This window comes from Scyliorhinus canicula, chromosome 5 (assembly GCF_902713615.1).
Source record: "Scyliorhinus canicula chromosome 5, sScyCan1.1, whole genome shotgun sequence".
NCBI classification, from domain to species: Eukaryota; Metazoa; Chordata; class Chondrichthyes; order Carcharhiniformes; family Scyliorhinidae; genus Scyliorhinus; species Scyliorhinus canicula.
Genome location: NC_052150.1, coordinates 212,301,877 through 212,320,459, shown reverse-complemented (window position 1 = coordinate 212,320,459; position 18,583 = coordinate 212,301,877). Strand labels below are relative to the sequence as shown.

Below are 18,583 nucleotides of genomic sequence, written 5' to 3'. Positions count from 1 at the left end.
CAATGCAAGAGAACAGAAATTCTGTGGTTAATGTTAGCAGACCCAGTTGGGCCATTGGCCAGAACACCGCTGGTTTTGGTCAATGTGTATGCACCGAACTGGGATGACACAGTATTCATTAATAAGGTGCTGTCGTCTCTCCCAAATCATGATTCACGTCAGCTAATTATGGGGGGGGGGGGCCGGTATTTCAATTGCGATTTGGATCCTAGGCTGGACAGGTCGAGTCCCAAGTCTCTGAGTCCATCAGGGGTGACAAAGAAGTTATTGGTGATTGTAGAAGAGATTGGGGGGGGGGGGGGGGGCAGACCCGTGGAGATTTAGGTTTCCAAGCAATATGGATTTTTCATTTTTTTTCTCCACGTCCATCGGGTTTACTTCCTGAATTACTTCTTTGTGGTGTTGTGGTGCCCCACCCCCGGTGGAGGCTGGACCCGGTATTGCTCGTGGATAAGTATTTTTGTGAGCATGTGTCCTCTGTCATTGGGGAATACATTGAGTTCGTCAGGAATGAGGTGATCTCGGGTCTGTGTCCAGTGGGGAGATAATCTCTTATAAGGCGCATATGGATAAATCTGGGAAGGTGCAGAAAGGGAGGCGGTGGACTCGATTCTCGAGGTGGACCGCCAGTACTCGATCGCCCCGACACCAGAGTTATTGGTGGAAAGAAAGAAATTGCAATATGGGGAGTAGGCCAGTCGTCTGTTGGCTCACCAGCTGTGAGGGCAGGATGGCTCCTGGGAGATGGTGCAGGTTAGGGACTCGGGTGGCGGGTTGGATTCTGACCCAGAGAAGGTTAATGAGGAGATTGAGGCCTTCTACCACAGGTTGTATGAGTCTGCCCCCGGAGGAAGGTTCATCAATGAAGCAATTTTTGGATGTGTTGTCCTTTCCTGAGGGTGGAGCAGGAGGGAAGACAGGGGTTGGAGGCGCTGATAGGGCCTGAGGAGATCATGGCCTGTATTCAGTTAATGCAGACGGGCAAAAACATCTGCTCTGGGTGGGTTCCCCATTGAATGTTACGAACAGCTGGTTGGTCAGCTGGTCCCACTTCTGCTGGATGTTTAATGATTCCGTGCCCCCGGGGGGGGGCCTATTTCATTGTTAAATGCTGCCACTGAGTTGGTGGCTAAGGTTTTGAAAATGTGTTTGGAGCCCTGAGTCAGGGGTGATTATTTTGATAGGGTTGAGTGGGGGGTACCTCTTTAAATTCCGGGGGCAGTTTGGCTTCAGGCCAAAATTCATTTCATAGATTATGCTTTTGTACAGGGCCCCCACGAGAATCTACATACTAATGCCCTGAGCCCGGGGTATTTCCAATTGAACAGGTGTACAGGGCAGGGGTGTCCGCTGTCTCCCCTTTTGTTTGCCTTAACAATCGAGCCACTAGCATGGTAGACATGATGCCGAGATTAGAAGGATAGAAATAGCCAAAGTAATTTTCTGAAGTTGAAGGAGCCGAGATTAGAAGGATAGAAATAGCCAAAAGTAATTTTCTGAAGATGAAGGATGATTTTTTTTAAATTTAGAGTACCCAATTCTTTTTTTTCCCAATTAAGGGGTAATTTAGCGTGGTTAATCCACCTACCCTGCACATCTATGGATTGCGGGGTTGAGACCTGCGCAGACACGGGGAGAATGTACAAACTCCGCACAGACAGTGACCCGGGGCCAGGATCGAACCCGGGTCCTCGGCGCTGTGACGCAGCAGTGCTAACCACTGTGGCACCATGCCGTCCAAGATGAAGGATGAGTTAACAACACGAAAACTTAAACTTGGAACAAGGAAAAACTCAATAGTTTTAACATTCTCGCCCCTTTCCTGTATGCCTCAGAAACCCGGACAATAAATAAAGATCTATGCTAGACAGTGGAGACTGTTGAAATGTGAATGCTCAGCTGTCTATTTAAAATTCCACAAACCAGATTTTTTTTTTTTAATTTAGAGTGCCCAATAAATTTGTTCCAATTAAGGGTCAATTTAGCGTGGCCAAACCACCTACCCTGCACATCTTTGGGTTGTGGGGGCGAACCCACGCAAACACAGGGAGAATATGCAAACTCCACACGGACAGTGACCCAGAGCCAGGATTGAACCTGGGACCTTGGCACCGTGAGGCAGCAGTGCTAACCACTGCGCCACCGTGCTGCCCCCACAAACCAGATTATAAAACCAACAAAGAGGTGCTTGAAATTGCAAGAACAAAAAGAACTCTTAAAAAAAAGTGTGCCGCAGAAAATAAAATGTCAGCATTTTGGCCGTTTGGTCAGAGCTGAAAGGATACAGAGATCTCTTCCAGAAGGCAGGGGGGAATGCAGCAGAAAGAAATATCAAACTAGGCGTCGTTAGATGTTAGAGGTCAGAGTGGTTGCAGATGAATGGGTGTGTGAGGATGGCGCATAGCATGACATAGCATGACAGCAGATACTATGACAGGGTGGTGGGGTGATGGTTAGCACTGCTGCTTCACCGCGCCAGGGACCCAGGTTCAATTCCAGCCTTGGGTCACTGTCCGTCTGTGTGGAGTTTGCATGCTCTCTCCGTGTCTGCGTGGGTTTCCGCCAGGTGCTCCGGTTTCCTGCCACAGTCTAAAGATGTGCAAGTTGGTTGGACTGGCCATGCTTTCCCAGGTCGGGTTAGGTGGGGTTACGGGATTGCAGGCATTGGGCGGGAGAGTGGGCCTAGGTGGGGTGCACTTCCGGAGGGTCGGGTGTAGACCCGATGGGCCGAATGGCCCCACCTGCACTGTAGTGATTCTATAACCTAGGGCAGGAGCAGCTACAAGCAGCAGCAATATATTGCAGCAGTAATAGGAACGTGTCTCTGTGCACTCCATTTGAAATTACTAATTACTACTCATCAAATGTGAAGACACTGGGTTTATGTTTTCACAGAAAAAAACAAACTGAATTGCAGAGTACGATTGCAAAACACACAATACTGAAATCCAACGTAATTTAACCTATTCTAAAACCTGCAAGCAAAGGTCTTTTTCTTAGGCCTGTATCCAGGGCCTTGATCTTAGGCCTGTGTCCAGGGCTGTTTCTCAGCCCTGGATATTTGTGTATCATCAGCTATTTCGGGACAGTGAATTTTTATTTTGAAGCTGTCCATAGTTTCCCATGGTTTATAGTTTGACCTTATGCACATGACCTTCTTCAGACTTTCAGCCCAGCTGTAAATTACACATTTTTGATTCCATTAATTCCAATCCATGGAAACTCTTCAGTTTTTGAAACAGTCATAATTCCAGAATGTTCCATTTCTCCTGATAACCTTACGATTAAGAAAAAAAGCCTGCAATTTTCAAATCTTGCTTCATAACCATCAATCCTTATTTCTGGCTTCATTTAAACGAATCTTTCCACACTTCTAATAACCCCGTTGTACAACATACTGTTGCCAATGCCAAAATCATAGTTCATGGGCCAGATTCTCCGCTGTCGGGATTCTCCGCTGCGCCGGCAGCGCACCCACAGCCAGGGATTTCCGGATGCTAGGGGCCATCCACAATGGGAGAATCCCGCTGCCGGCGGGGGCCAACCGCAGGACGGAGAATCCCGTCTCATATGTTTTAGAGGTATAATGGGTGGGATTCTGTGATCCTGAGGCTAAGTGTTGACGCCGTCGGAAACGCTGTCGTGTTTCTCGACGGCATCAACACGGCCTCAGGATCAGCAATTCTGGCCCCTACAGGGAGCCAACATGGCACTGGAGCGGACCACGCCGCGCCAACTGGTGATCCTGGCGTGAACTGAGCGCGCACGGGGTCCGCGCATGCGCAGAGACACCGGTGCCAACGCGCACATACGCAGTGGCTCCCTTCAACACACCGGCCCTGACGCAACATGGGCAGAGCTACAAGGGCCGGCGCGGAAGAAAGGAGGCCCTCCAGCCGGAGAGGCCAGCCTGCCGATCGATGGGCCCCGATCACGGGCCAGGCCACATCGGAGGCCTCCCCCGGGGTCAGACCCCCCCCCCCCCCCCCCCACAGTCCGCCCACGGACCCCTCAACGCCGAGGTCCCGCCAGCTGAGAGCAGGTGTGAACGGCGCCGGCGGGTCTCGAGTTTTTTTACCACGGCCGCTCGGCCCATCCCGGGCCGAGAATTGGCGCGGCGGCCATATAGAGCAGCCCCCGACCGGCGCCGCGCCAACCACGCTGGCGCCAATGGTGGCGATTGTCCGCTGTGCGGAGAATCACGTCCCGGCGTCGGGGAGGAGTGGCGCAATTTGCGCCGGTCGCAGGTATTCTATGGCCCGGTCCGGGGCTGAGAGAATCCCGCCCATTATTTTAATTTTAGAGATTGAATTGTACATGTAAGTCCAGTGAGGGAAAAACGCTGGAAAGCATCTAAAGGCTGGCTCGCCACACGGACTTACAATTAAAACATAACTTATGTTTACTGAATAAGGTCAGAGTAAAAGGATCAGAATCATAAAATGGCAGGTATGCATATTTAGCTAAAGAACTGGAGACATGTGCCTGCTCTTAATCCAGTAGAATGTGTAATAATTGATTGGCAGCAGGGAGCCTGAGTATTGTTCAAAGAAAGACAGATGCTATCCAAGTCTTGCACTCATCAGTACAGTTCTCAAGAAATACCAACAGTAAGGGGAACAGCATGTTATAAGTATGGGAAGAGATTGCTGATTGATTGCCGAGTGGACTCTGATTGGTAGAAGCTTTGTCAAGGAGAATGCAGCAGGGAACAGTTAACTGCCGAGCTTTTGTTCAAACTCAAAACCAGGCAATCTGACTCTGATTGGTTACGGCATTGCCATGGGAATGAACCAGTGAGTGGCTGTTCCCCAAGCTTTTTCTTCCCGTTGAAAAAGGTACAATGCAAGGACATGCTCCTTCTGCATGCAAGGTTAAGAGCCCTGTTGGGGAACACATGTGGCGTCTAAGTAGAAACCAACAGCACCCTATCCATTGCAGACAAAAGCTTGGAGAACAACCATTCCCTGGTTCATTCCCTCGGGCAATGCTTTGACCAATTAGAGTCCACCTACCTGGTTTGAATTTGAAAAAAAGCAGTTACCTGCTCCCCACTGCATTCTCCATGGCAATGCGTCTGCCAATCAGAGTTCACTTGCCAAGCAATACGCACTCTCTTCTCATGCAATATAAATTGTTGTTCCCGTTACAGTTCGCACTTCTAGCAAACTGCCCTGAGTGCAAGACGAAAAGCTTCAACAGCATGTCTCTTTTTTCTGCATGTAGAAATCTACAGTGAACCTCTCAATAAAAGGCAGTCAACCTTCCAGAAGTTGGAGTTCTGGAAGTAGTCAGCTTGTTTGCAACTTGAATCTGAAGCAGCAACTCTTGGAAACCAAAGATGTATTCCGATGTGTTAAGCCACTGCGGAGCATCCAAAGAGAGATCCTAATGCTGGAGCTACGGAATCCAGAGAGGTGAAGTTGGTAAAGAAATTGGAGAGTTGACCCCCCCTGGGACCCTAGAGCTGTGAAGCAACTGTGCTACTGTGCTGCCCCACTGACTGACTGCTGACTGCAAAGTGCTCCCCCCACTGACTCTTCAAACACTTGCCCTGCTTCAGTGCCTACAATTAAATCCAGGACCTCCCCTGTCTTGTAGGACCCTCTGCAATCTGCCTTAAACAGTTCTCCTGGATGCATTTTAAGAATTCTATTTGTAATCTTGTTATGCGAAGCAATCTCAGAAAAGTGTTTAATATTCCCCTTAATATTACATTGGCTTTTTTCAATAAATGTAATTATCCACCTGCTGCTTAGAAACCTATTCTGATTGTCTACATTAGCTCATGTGCTGGATTCTCCCATTCTCAGGCTATGTCCTGACGCCAGCATGGGAATGATGGCCTTTTATGACTGAAAATGTGGCGCAAAAACAGCCACCGAGCCTCCGTTTGGCTGGGGGCTAGCAGGAAAACAGCATAGAGCACCCGGCACCCATTTTACAGACTCTACAGCATTACCCACAACAATTTGAACACTATCCGGCCAAAATCAATTTTAGAAAGCATTGTCCCTTCACTACAGATAGATTCAGATGTATTGTCACTTTTACCGAGGTACAATGTAAAATATTGTTGTGCTTCTATTTGTTGTCAGTATACTCAGTAGAGAGAAGCGTGGAGAGATCAGTTCAGCCCATAAGAGGGTCATTCAGGAGTCTGGTAACAGCGGGGAAGAAGCTGTTTCTGAATCTGTTAGTGCATGTTCTCAGACATTTGTACCTCCTGCCCGATAGAAGAAGTTGGAAGAGAGAATAACCTGGGTGGATCTTTGATTATGCTGCCCACTTTCCCAAGGCAGCAGGAGGTGTACACAGAGTCAATGGATGGGGGACGGGTTTGTGTGATGGACTGGACAGTGTTCACGACTCGCTGTAGTTTCTTAAGGTTTCGGGCCGAGCAATTGCCATACCAGGCTGTGATGCAGCCAGATAGGATGCTTTCTATGGTGCATCTGTAAAAGTTGTCAATGTGGACACTGATTTAATTGATTTGATTTATTGTCACATGTACCAAAGTACAGTGAAAAAAAAATTTCTGCAGCCAATGGAACGTACACAGTGCACAAATAGTATACAAAAAAGAATAATCGACAGCGTACATTGACAAATGGTACATCGACAAACAGTGATTGGTTACAGTGCGGAACAAGGGGCCAAACAAAGCTGCATGAGCAACAGCAGCACAGGGTGGCATGAATAGTGTTCTTACAGGGAACAGATCAGTCCAAGGGGGAGTTGTTGAGGAGTCTACGTGCTGTGGAGAAGAAGCTGTTCCTATGTCTGGATGTGCAGGTCTTCAGACTTCTGTACCTTCTGTCTGATGGAAGGATCTGGAAGAAGGCAACGCCTGGGTGGGAGGGGTCTCTGATAAAGTTGCCTGTCTTCCTGAGGCAGCGAGAGGTGTGTACAGAATCAATGTGCGGGTGGCAAATTTCTGTAATTTCCTGAGGAAGTATGGGTGCTGTTGTGCTTTCTTGGTCGTAGCGTCGATGTGGGTGGACCAGGACAGATTGTTAGTTATGTTTACACTCCCCCCCCCCCCCCCCCCCCCCCGCTGACGCTCACTCTCCCGCAAAAAAGTCAATGAACGGTTGCCACCTTCGGGCGAACCCCTGTACAGATCCCCTCAAGACGAACTTAATTTTTTCCATACCCAGAAAACTCGACATGTCCGAAAGCCACAACTCAGTCTTCGGGGACTTTGAGTCTCTCCATGCCAATAGTATTCATCGCCTGGCTATCAGGGAAGCAAAGGCCAGAACATCGGCCTCTTTCTCACCCTGGACTCCCGGGTCCTCCGAAACCCCAAGAATTGCCACCCCTGGACCCATCACTACCCTTGTTTTTAGCACCCGGGACATGATCCCCGCAAATCCCTCTCAGTACCCCCTCAGCTTAGGACATGCCCAAAACATGTGTACGTGGTTCGCTGGTCCTCCTGCGCACCTAGCGCATTTGACCTCTATCCCAAAAAATTTGCTCATCCGAGCCACCGTCATATGGCCCCGGTGAACGACCTTAAACTGAATCAGGCCGATCCTGGCACATGTTGCGGTCGAGTTTACCCTACTCAGGGCTTCAGCCCAGAGCCCGTCCTCCATTTCCCCGCCTAGTTCCTCCTCCCATTTGAGTTTTAGTTCCTCCGTCTGGGGCCCTTCCCCCTTCATGAGCACCTTATAAATATCAGAGACTCTACCCTCCCGTACTTCCCCCCTAGAGACTATTCTGTCTTGGATCCCCACTGGCGGGATGCGTGGGAAGGATGGGACCTGTCTACGGACAAAGTCCCGCAACTGTCAGTACCTGAAATTGTTTCACCTTACCAGACCAAACTTCTCCTCCAAGCCCCTCAGACTCGCAAAACTCCCCTCCAGGAACGTATCGCCCACCCTCCCCACCCCCGCCCGCCGCCATGCTCGAAACCCCCCATCCATGCTCCCGGGGGCAAACCGATGGTTGTCGCAGATTGGCGCCCAAACAGACCCCACCTCCCCTACATGCCTCCTCCACTGGCCCCATATCCGCAGGGTCGCCCCCACTACCGGGCTGGTGGAGTAGCTGGCCGGCGGCAGCGGTAGGGGAGCCGTGACCAGGGCTGTCAAGCTGGTGCCCCTGCATGAAGCCACCTCCACCCGCTCCCAGATAGACCCCGTACCCACCATCTACTTCCTTATCATGGCGATGTTAGCCGCCCAGTAATAGTTAATCAGACTCGGCAATGCCAGCGCTCCCTCGCTGCGGCTCCTCTCAAGCATCGCCTTCTTCACCCGTGGGGATTTTCCTGCCCAGACAAAGCTCATGATCATCTTGCTAACCCTTTTGAAGAAGGACTGTGGGATAAAGATCGGGAGGCACTGAAAAATGAACAGGAATCTAGGGAGGATTGTCATCTTTACAGTCTGCACCCTCCCTGCCAACGACAGTGGGAGTGCATCCCATCTCCAAAACTTTCTCTTAATTTGTTCCACCACCCTGGCCAAATTTAACTTTTGCAGCCTGCCCCAGTCTCGCACCACCTGAATCCCCAAGTACCGGAAACTTTCCTCAACCAGCCTAAATGGTACCGAGTACAAAATATTGATGACAATTTACCATCTTAAACAGATTCTATGTTAAGTAATGGGTTAAGAGACATTCCAATTAGTTGTCTCATTTATGTTAAGTATCCAATAATTGACACTGAGATGTAAAGAGGCTTCAGGAGGCCTTTGTGTCAGGTGATGCGGAGATATAGTTTTGTGCAGAGTCTGTTGTGTGAAATAAATTGTGTTTGTAAAAGGAGCAGTATCTTTGACTCTTTATACAACAGCAGCTAAATGTCTAACAAATGGTAGCAGAGGATGGTTGCTGTGCAAATGTGAGAGGTTGAAAGGTACAACTTTTCCAGACCAAACCAAAGAGTGAGTGAGAAGAAAAGAAAAAAGAAGATAAATGGCAGAACCTAGGATAAAGATGGCCGGATATGACTACCCCCCCTTATTTTCTGAAACGGGATGGTACGACCAATGGAGAAGTGCAGTAGTTATGTGGACTAAGGTAACTGCCTTGGGAAAGATAGATATATGTGTGAAAACATGAAGACTATATAATGGAATTTGGCAGGCTATATTAAAGGCTGCAGAAACACAACCTGGAATTTCCACAGTCTGTGTTGGCCTTTAAATTACTTGGCTGTGCTAGAGTGAGCAACATGGGTAGACTCCTGGTTTTGACAGGAGTTCAGTTTGTGGATAAGGATACCTTATTCGATCAGATGCCAGAAGCTTTAAAAACGTTTCTGGGGAAACATTCGATTCCAATGGCTCTGATGACCCAAATACGTCAGCCTGCAATAAAGCAGAATATGGAAGATACACTACTAACAGGATGGCAAAATCGCATGGCTACGAACAGGTTTCAAGACTATAGAAGGAGATCGGGACCTAGAAATTATGAAGACAGAAACCCAGTTAGAACCTACAATAGGAAGATGAACCCCAGAAATGCCCGGGGTATGATAAATCGATGTTTTCGTTGTGACTCGCAATACAATCATGCTTTCAATTGTCCAACACGTTATAATAGTGTTTGAAGCGACACGTGACACGGAAGAGTCAGAAGAGGAAAAAGATAGTGACCAGAAAGAAGGCATTGTCCTATTAACAAGCAGTTTTACGCCGGTAATGTGGGTGTTGGTTGCAGAATCCTTCAATTGTGCTGTATTGGACAGGCTGCACATCTACTGTGTGTGGAATTGACTGGTTAAAATGTTACCTGGACTCCTTGAATGCTGAAAATCGTAACAAGGTTAAGGAATTTGAAAGTTCCACAAGTTTCAGGTTTGGGGGTGATAATACGCTGAAGTTGCTGAAAAGAGTGGTGATCCCTTGCAATATTGCCGGAGTGAATCATTTCATTAGCACGGATGTTGGATCAAGTGAGATACCTTTGCTTCTGAGCAGACCATCAATGAAGAAAGCACACATGAAACTGGATATGGAACAGGATAAGGCAATAGTTTTTGGTAAGACGGTGGACTTACAATTTACACAGTCGGGACACTATTGTATTCCATTACTGACAAATAATATTTCAAGTACAGTGGTTAAGGATGTGTTAATGGCAGTTGAAAATGGGACTTTAGTTGATAAAAAGCTTGTTGTATTAAAACTGCATAGGCAATTTGTGCATCCGTCTCCTCGGAGGTTGAAACTTTATGAAAGGATGCAAGGGTATGTCATAATATCCACTCATGTATATAATGAGATGCAGACAGGCAGTGATTGACACATAGGATGACCAGTAAGCATACAACACAGTACAGCCAATCACCAGACAGGACACTACCACTATAAAGCCAGAGGGCCCAAGGTTTCCTGCTCTCTCGGGACCCAGCTACTGAGACAGTCAGAGTCCACAAGCTTGCAAGTGCAAACACCATGCGCTAGCTAGTAAGTCTGGTCAGGCTACTACAAGCTCACCGTCAGATCAGTATAGTGTCGACCCACAGCTGAATATGTATAGCAGTTCTATAGTTGAATAAAACAGTGTTGGATCTTCTCCAGTGTTAGACGTCTGTTTCTAACTTCCCTGCATCGAGTGCAGTCCCCATCGAACCAACCTGCCTGACACATCAGGGTACGGGATGAAGATTATACAAAACTGAGAGACCAGGTTAGTGATCGCTGTGAAGTTTGTAGGAAGTACAGAAGGACACTAGCCCGACCGATAGTAACCCTATTTTTGGCCAGAGATTTTAACGACATTGTGGCCATGGGCCTGAAGATCTGGGATAAAGCCAATAATATATTTATTTTGCATTTTGTAGATTTAGCAACCAGATTTAGTCAATCAATGGTTGTACAAAGTAAAGAAAAGAGAGTAATTCTGGATCAAATCGTGGAAAGATGGACAGGAATGGGCCCACCGGCAAAATTTCTTACAGACAATGGGGAGAATTTGCTAATGATGAGTTTAGAGATATATGTGAAAACATGAATATCACAGTTATGAATATGGCTGTGGAAAGCCCATTTAGTAATGGTGTGTGTGAAAGAAACCATGCGGTAACAGATGTCATGCTCCGGAAAATGTTGGCAGATAGACCAACTGCAAGCTAAATTCAGCTTTAGAATGGGCGGTACATGCAAATAATTCATTGCAGATGGTTGGGGGCTATAGTCCCTATCAATTAGTGTTTGGTAGAAATCTTAAAATTCCGTCCATTTTAGATGACCAGCCTCCAGCTTGGGAAGGGACTACAATTAGCTCTGCCTTTGCTGAGCATTTAAATGCTTTACATAGCAGTAGAAAAGCTTTTTTGGAAGCAGAAGTCTCTGAAGGAATTCACAGAGCTTTAAGACATAACAGCCATCAAATAATGTTTTTCAGCGATGAGACATAGTATACTATGAGAGATAATTTTAATGAATGGAAAGGCCCAGGGACGGTCATAGGCATAGATGGCAAAACAATTATTTTGGAACATAGCAATCAAACTGTTAGGGTACATTCATCAAGGATAATGAAGGGCAGCACGGTGGCCTAGTGGTTAGCACAACCACCTCACGGCGCTGAGGTCCCAGGTTCGATCCTGGCTCTGGGTCACTGTCCGTGTGGAGTTTGCACATTCTCCCCGTGTCTGCGTGGGTTTCGCCCCCACAACCCAAAAATGTGCAGAGTAGGTGGATTGGCCACTCTAAATTGCCCCTTAATAGAAAAAATAATTGGGTAATCTAAATTTAAAAAAAAAAAAATCAAGGATAATGGGTACAGATTACAAATTTTCAAATCTATACAGAGCAGACAAACATGACGAGGAACCAGAGTCATCTGGTATGCACGTGTTACGGAACTATGAGGACTAGTTAACTGATAGAGACAGGGTTTCTGTAGAGGAACACAACACTTCTGATGAATTAGAACAGGCCATTTTTCCAAAAGGACAACTGCGAAAAGTTGGTACAAAAGTGACATACTTGCCTGAAGGGTCTATTCAATGGAAGGATGCAACTGTTATTAGTAGAGCATGGAAGGCCACTGGAAAGTATAAATATTGGTTGAATGTACAGCATTCAGGGGAAGGAGTCAAGACAATGGATTAGGAAGACAAAGTTCAAAAATGGAGGCACAGGAACGCAGTGCCAGTTCAGATAGTACATCAGATAGTGAACACGTCCGCAGGAAAAGGTCGAGAACTATTGAAAGGACATCCCACAGCAGAAGGGAAAGACCAAGCAGTCGCAGTACAGAACGAGATACCAGGCGAGAGAGGGGACGTAGTTTATCAAGATCTTGGAACATGAGTAAGACTACAAATTCTAATAGGAGTAGAAGCCCACATGCACGTGAGATCTTGGTGGCTTCCAATAAATTAGATGAAAAAGTTATCAAAGATGCCAAACAGCAAGAACTGCATAGTTGGAGTGAATTTGGGGTATACACGGAAGTACCAGATAGGGGACAAAGAGCTCTATCCCACAGATGGATTTGCGCGGAAAAGGTTCTTCCTGATGGAAATTATAAGGCAAAGGCCAGGCTTGTGGCAAGGGGATATGAAGAAAACTTAGAAGATCAGATTTAAGGGTAGATTCACCTGCCCAGGAAAGGTTATTTTAAAGATCTTCTTAGCTCTATTAGCCACAAAGTCATGGGAATGCAAATCTATAGATATAAAAGCTGCCTTTTTGCAGGGGCATCAGCTCCAGAGAGAAATTTTTCTCCGTCCTCCTAACGCAGAAGGGGTACTCTGGAAGTTGAATAAATGTGTACATGATTGAACGATGCATCTAGAGTCTGGTATTTTTCGGTAAGGTCAGGTTTTGTTAAAGTTGGGCTGTTGCCAGTTGAAAGCAGATCCGGCAATGTTTTACTGGCACTATAAAGGAAATCTTTCTGGCATCTTTATGATGCATGTCGATGATTTTTGTGGGGTGGGACTAGTGATTTTGAAGCTATTGTAATCTCTGGTTTGAGGAAAGAATTCAGGGTTGGAAGTCAGGCTTCCGGTGCATTTAAATATATTGAACTGGAAATCAGACAGACTAAGTTAGGGGCAACTTTACATCAGCCCAATAGCAATTAGTAATGGCCGGGTTTCACAAAAAGATGCAATGGTTTCAAAGACGGAAAAAGAACAACTGCGAAGTGTAATTGGGCAACTGAATTGGTTAGGTAGACAGACTAGGCCGGACGTGAGTTTTGATGTCTTCGAGTTGAGTACAAAAATGAATGATCCCAAAGTGGAAGACATAATAAGAGCAAATAAAGCGTTGGTCAAACTAAAAATGCAGGAGGTTCCCGGTTTTAGGTGACCTTAGGCACTTGAAACTCATAGTTTATAGTGATGCATCCTATGCAAATTTATGTGATTGGGTTTCAAGCGCAGGAGGTTTTATAATTTTCCTTTTGGGGAACAATGGTAAATGTTGCCCTCTTGTGTGGGAAACAAAGAAAATTTCTCTCTGGAGCTGATGCCCCTGCAAGAAGCAGAGTGGTCAAAAGCACTTTGGCTGCTGAGACATTAAGCCTTATAGAGGCGGTGGATATGGCCTTTTATATATCTCAGATATTGACAGAAATTTGGGGATAATTTGGGTAATATACCTATTGAATGTCACATTGACAATAAATCCATGTGGGAAAATATGCATTCTACAAAAAGTGTCAATGAATAAAGGTTAAGGATAGACATCGCAAGTTTGAAGCAGATGTTGGACAGAGGGAAATAGCAAACATTAAATGGGTCGACAGTAGCTATCAATTTTCAGACTGTTTTACAAAAAGAGGGGCGAGTTCACAGAAACTTTTGTATATTGTAAATGAAGGGCACCTGTTTCTGTGCCTTTTTTCTTCCAAAAAAAATTTTTTTAAAGGGGGGAAATTGCGTGTGTGGTTTTGAGTTTCTTGTAATTTTGTTTTCACCTAATTATTTTTTTTGTCCAAGGGAGACTGTTAAGTAATGGGTTATGAGCCATTCCAATTAGTTGTCTCATTTATGTTAAGTATCCAATAATTGACACTGAGATGTAAAGAGGCTTCAGGTGGCCTTTGTGTCAGGTGATGCGAAGATATAGTTTTGTGCAGAGTCTGTTAAAGTGAAATAAATGGTGTTTGTAAAAGGAGCAGTACCTTTGACTCTTTATACAACAGCAGCTAAACATCTAACATTCCATAGTGTATATGCAAAGAAACTATTTATTCTGGCTGTGGGGGGGAGGGGTGAAGATTAAGGTGGCACAGTGGTTAGTACTGCTGCCTCACAGCACCAGGGACCCAGGTTCAATTCCACCCTTGGATGACTGTCTGCATAGAGTTTGCACTTTCTCCTCGTGTCTGCGTGGATTTTCTCTGGATTTCCTCCCACAGTCCAAAGATATGGATGTTGAGTGGATTGGCCATGTGAAATTGCCCCTTAGTGTCCTCCAAAGATTTGCAGTTTAGCTGGGGTTATGCGGTTACAGGGAAAGTGCTCTTTCTTTTTAATAATAATAATCTTTATTATTGTCACAAGCAGGCTTACATTAACACTGCAAGGGGCTGGTTTAGCTCACCGGGCTAAATCGCTGGCTTTGAAAGCAGGCCAGCAGCACGGTTCGATTCCCGTACCAGCCTCCCCGGACAGGCGCCGGAATGTGGCGACTAGGGGCTTTTCACAGTAACTTCATTGAAGCCTACTCGTGACAATAAGCGATTTTCATTTCAGAAAGTGTGAAAAAAAAACCTGGGCGTCAGTGCAGACTCAATGGGCCGAATGGCCTCTTTCTGCACAGTAGGAATTCTCTATGTCTATATAAGAATGAGCAAACACATCATCTCCAAATCAGAACTGGGCAATTTATATAGGAACATAGGAATGAGGAGCACAAGTAGGCAATTCAGCCCTTCGAGCCTGCTCCGTCATTCAATCAGATCATGGATGATTTCTTCCTGGTCTCAAAGCCACCTCCCTGCCTGTTCCCCATATCACTTTCCCTATTATTTTAAAATCTCCCTCTTGAAACCATTTAATGATTTGGACTCCACTACGCTATAGGGCAGCGAGTTCCACAAATTCACCACCCTCTGCGAGAAGTAGTGCCTCCTCATCTCTGTTCTAAATCTACTTCTCAACTTATATCTGTGACCTTTTGTTCTAGATTGCCCCACAAGGTGGACAGTTGGTCTACATTTACTTTATCAATCCCTTTTAATATTTATATACCTCAAGCAGATCCCCTCCCATCCCTGGAATCAATCTGGTGAACTTCCTCTGAACTGCTTCCAGTGCCACCACATCCTTCCTCAAATAAGGAGACCAAAACTGGACACAATACTCCAGATGTGGTCTCACCAACACCCTATACAAATCCAACAATGCTTCTCTACTTTTATACTCCAGTCCTTTTGCAATAAATGCTAAAATTCCATTTGCCTTATTACATTTTGTACTTGCATATTGACTTTCTGCGATTCATGAACAAAGCCAGCCAGATCCCTCTGCCCAGGTGCATTTTGAATCTGCTTTCTATTTAGATAATAATTTGTCTGCCTATTTTTTCAGCCAAAATGGATAACCCCACACTTATCCACATTAAACTTCATCTGCCAAATAGTGGCCCAATCTCCTAGCCTATCTATATCTGTCTGTAAAATCTGCATCTCCTCTTCAATGCCTGATTTCCCACCTATTTTAGTATCATCCATAAATATTGTTATGTTACACTCTGTCCCTGCTTGCAGATAATTTATATAGATTGTAAACAGTTGAGGTCCGAGGACTGAACCCTGTGGCACCCCACTAGTTGCAGTAGCCAGAGAAGGATCCATTTAACCCGGCCCTCTGCTTTCTGACAGTCAAAAAATCCTCAAACCAATCTAGTATTCTACCGCCAACCCCCTGCGATCTCACATTCTGGATCAATCTTTTATGCAGCACCTTGTCAAACGCCTGCTGGAAGTCGAGACATACCGCATCCACAGGTTCTCCATTATCCACATTGTTGGTTACGTCCTCAAAGAACTCAAGCAAGTTTGTCAAGCATGACTTACCCTTCATAAAACCATGCTGACAATGATGGATTGAGCTCTGTCTTTGCAAATGTTCAGTCATCTCCTCCTTAATGAGTGATTCCAGCAACTTCCCTATCACAGAGGTCAAGTTAAACGATCTGTAGTTTCCTACTTTTTGCCTCTCTCCCTTTTTGAATTGGGAAGTTGCATTAGCATGTTTCCAATCCACCGGGACCTTTCCAGATCCAGGGAATTTTGAAATATCATATACAATACATCCACTATCTCTGCTACCCCCTCCTTTGGTACAGGCCATCAGGTCCTGAAGACTTATCTGCCTTCAGTTCCATTAGTTTATTCAATACCTTCTCCCTAGTGAAGGTTATTGCACCAAGTTCCTCTGTATTAACTGCAGTTCTTGGAAAAAAAATTATCCTCCACGGTGAAGACAGAGGCAAAATATTAGTTCAGTGCCTTCGCTATTTCTGTGTTCCCCAATATTACCTCACCAGTATCGTCCACTAAAGGGCCATCATTTACTTTAGCTATTCTCTTCCTCTTTATATACTGAGAGAAGCTTTTGGTACCAGTGTTTATGTTTTCTGCTAGTTTTCTTTCGTAGTTCATCTTAGCTTTTTTGATTCTATTATTAGTAGCCTTTTGCTGACCCCTAAAGTTCTCCCAATCCTCCAGCTTACCACTAGCTTTTGCAGTATGGTATGCCCTAGTTTTTGCCTTCATGTCCTCCTCGACTTCCTTGTCTCGCCATGGGACGTTTTTCTCCCTTTTGCAATTCTTCTTCATCTCAGGAATATACTTTAATTGAGAGGTGTTTAATATCTCCCTGAACATCCACAATTGTCCCTCAACTATCCTACCCTCAATTATTTGTGCCTAGTCTACTTGGGCCAACTCTTTCCTCAGGCCTGTATAATTACCTCTGCCCAACGCTGAGATTGTAGCATGGGGTACTCTGTCTTCTCTCGCTCAATCTGAATTTGAAATTTTGAGTTTTGGAGGAGGATGTTGATGTGTGCTTTGGCAGGAATCAGGAATCCTCGCCACAGAAGGTTGTGACCACAGAGATAACTGGGGCTTTTCAAGAGATTGACAGAAGTACGGAAGTCAAGTGATATGAAGCAAAGGCAGATAAAAATCAGCTGCAGGGTCAGACAGAGTGGATGTGACTGGCAGAGCAGGCATGGTGGGGAAGATAGCTCAAATCTTTGTTGCACTTTATACCATTTCTTTGTTCCAATCTATACAATTTCTTTGTTGCACTTTGGAAGTCGCAACATTTTGTCTTTTTGAGATTATATTATCTCCTTTCCCCAGACATGTTGTGATGTGGTGACTTGCCAGTGTTACCATATCTTTTAAACAGCCGCCTCCTCCTTCCAGCCTCCGGGAGCTTCTTCCCCGATCAGCCCCAAAGGCTGACTGATGTTGAGGTGAGCAATAAACCAGGAATAAAACTCTGGTCTTCCCTCCCACCACATCTTACATCGAAACCCTCGAGTCTTAAAAGACAAGTTGAACGTAAAATGCCGATTGACAATAACACAGGCTCAACACAAACTCAAACGCGAGCTCATTTTCAAGCAGTGATTAACATTTCCAGCCACCTCTTCGAGTAACAATTGCTTTTGGATTTACTTTCTGGCTGTAATTTTGTTTTAAATGCGTTTCAGCTTCAACCGTTTTCGAACTGACCTGGCTGCAGTCGTCTTCCAGAAAAGCACCTTTCAAGCCGCGTTTCCAGTCCATGCTGAAATGTTTGGGATTTAGGAAGTAGGGCTCCAACTCTTTGTTGCGAAGTTTTGTTACATGTTTCCTGACAGCTCGAGCGGAGTCCGCCAGAGCGCAGGCGCAGGATTGACCCTCGCCGAGGGCGGGAAAGGGAGAACCACAAGGTGTGACTGACAGGGAGGAAGAGGAGAGCTGGGGGGGGAATGGGACGGGAAGCTGGGGGATGGGAAGGAAACCTACTGGCATTTTCTCAATAAGGCTATCATAAATCCCCTTCTTGACAAAGGGTCATCTGGACTCGAAACGTTAGCTCTTTTCTCTCCCTACAGATGCTGCCAGACCTGCTGAGATTTTCCAGCATTTTCTCTTTGGTTTCAGATTCCAGCATAAAATGAAATGAAAATCGCTTATTGTCACAAGTAGGCTTCAAATGGAGTTACTGTGAAAAGCCCCTAGTCACCACATTTCGGGGCCTTTTCGGGGAAGCTGGTAAGGGAATTAATCTGCAGTAAATCGCTTTTATCATAAAACCCCTCATGTTTAAAATGCGACCGTACCAATATGGTGGCCGCACTAAGGGACATGGGGATCACTAGATCTCTCCGTGAACTTTGTGGAGTATGAATTCCCCTATTAAGCGGGCGAGGGCTTAAAAGCCACCGTTTCAACCCGGGCCAGCATTCTGTAGGTCCCCAGGATTGGACATATGTGCTGTAAACTGTTTCTTTAATAAAACGGTATGGTGTTGGAAGATTGGCCTACGCGAGGTTATTGCTTAATAAGTGTGGTTGGCGTAAATATAACACTGAAGCATGTCATTTTCTAGGCCATGTGTGGTGATTTGTGATGATTGACCCTTTAA

General features: G+C 45.7%; 1 protein-coding gene across 1 annotated transcript in view; it reads right to left on the bottom strand.

The window, feature by feature from the left end:
* The window catches only part of LOC119966551 (5'-AMP-activated protein kinase subunit gamma-2), a 577,858-nt gene extending 560,047 nt beyond the window's left edge, over positions 1-17,811 (bottom strand). The window contains exon 1 of the mRNA XM_038798441.1: positions 17,686-17,811. Within this exon, the coding sequence (XP_038654369.1) occupies positions 17,686-17,739 (54 nt within the window). The 5' untranslated portion in view covers positions 17,740-17,811. The remainder of the gene's footprint in view (positions 1-17,685) is intronic.
* Between the last annotated feature and the right edge of the window lie 772 nt (positions 17,812-18,583).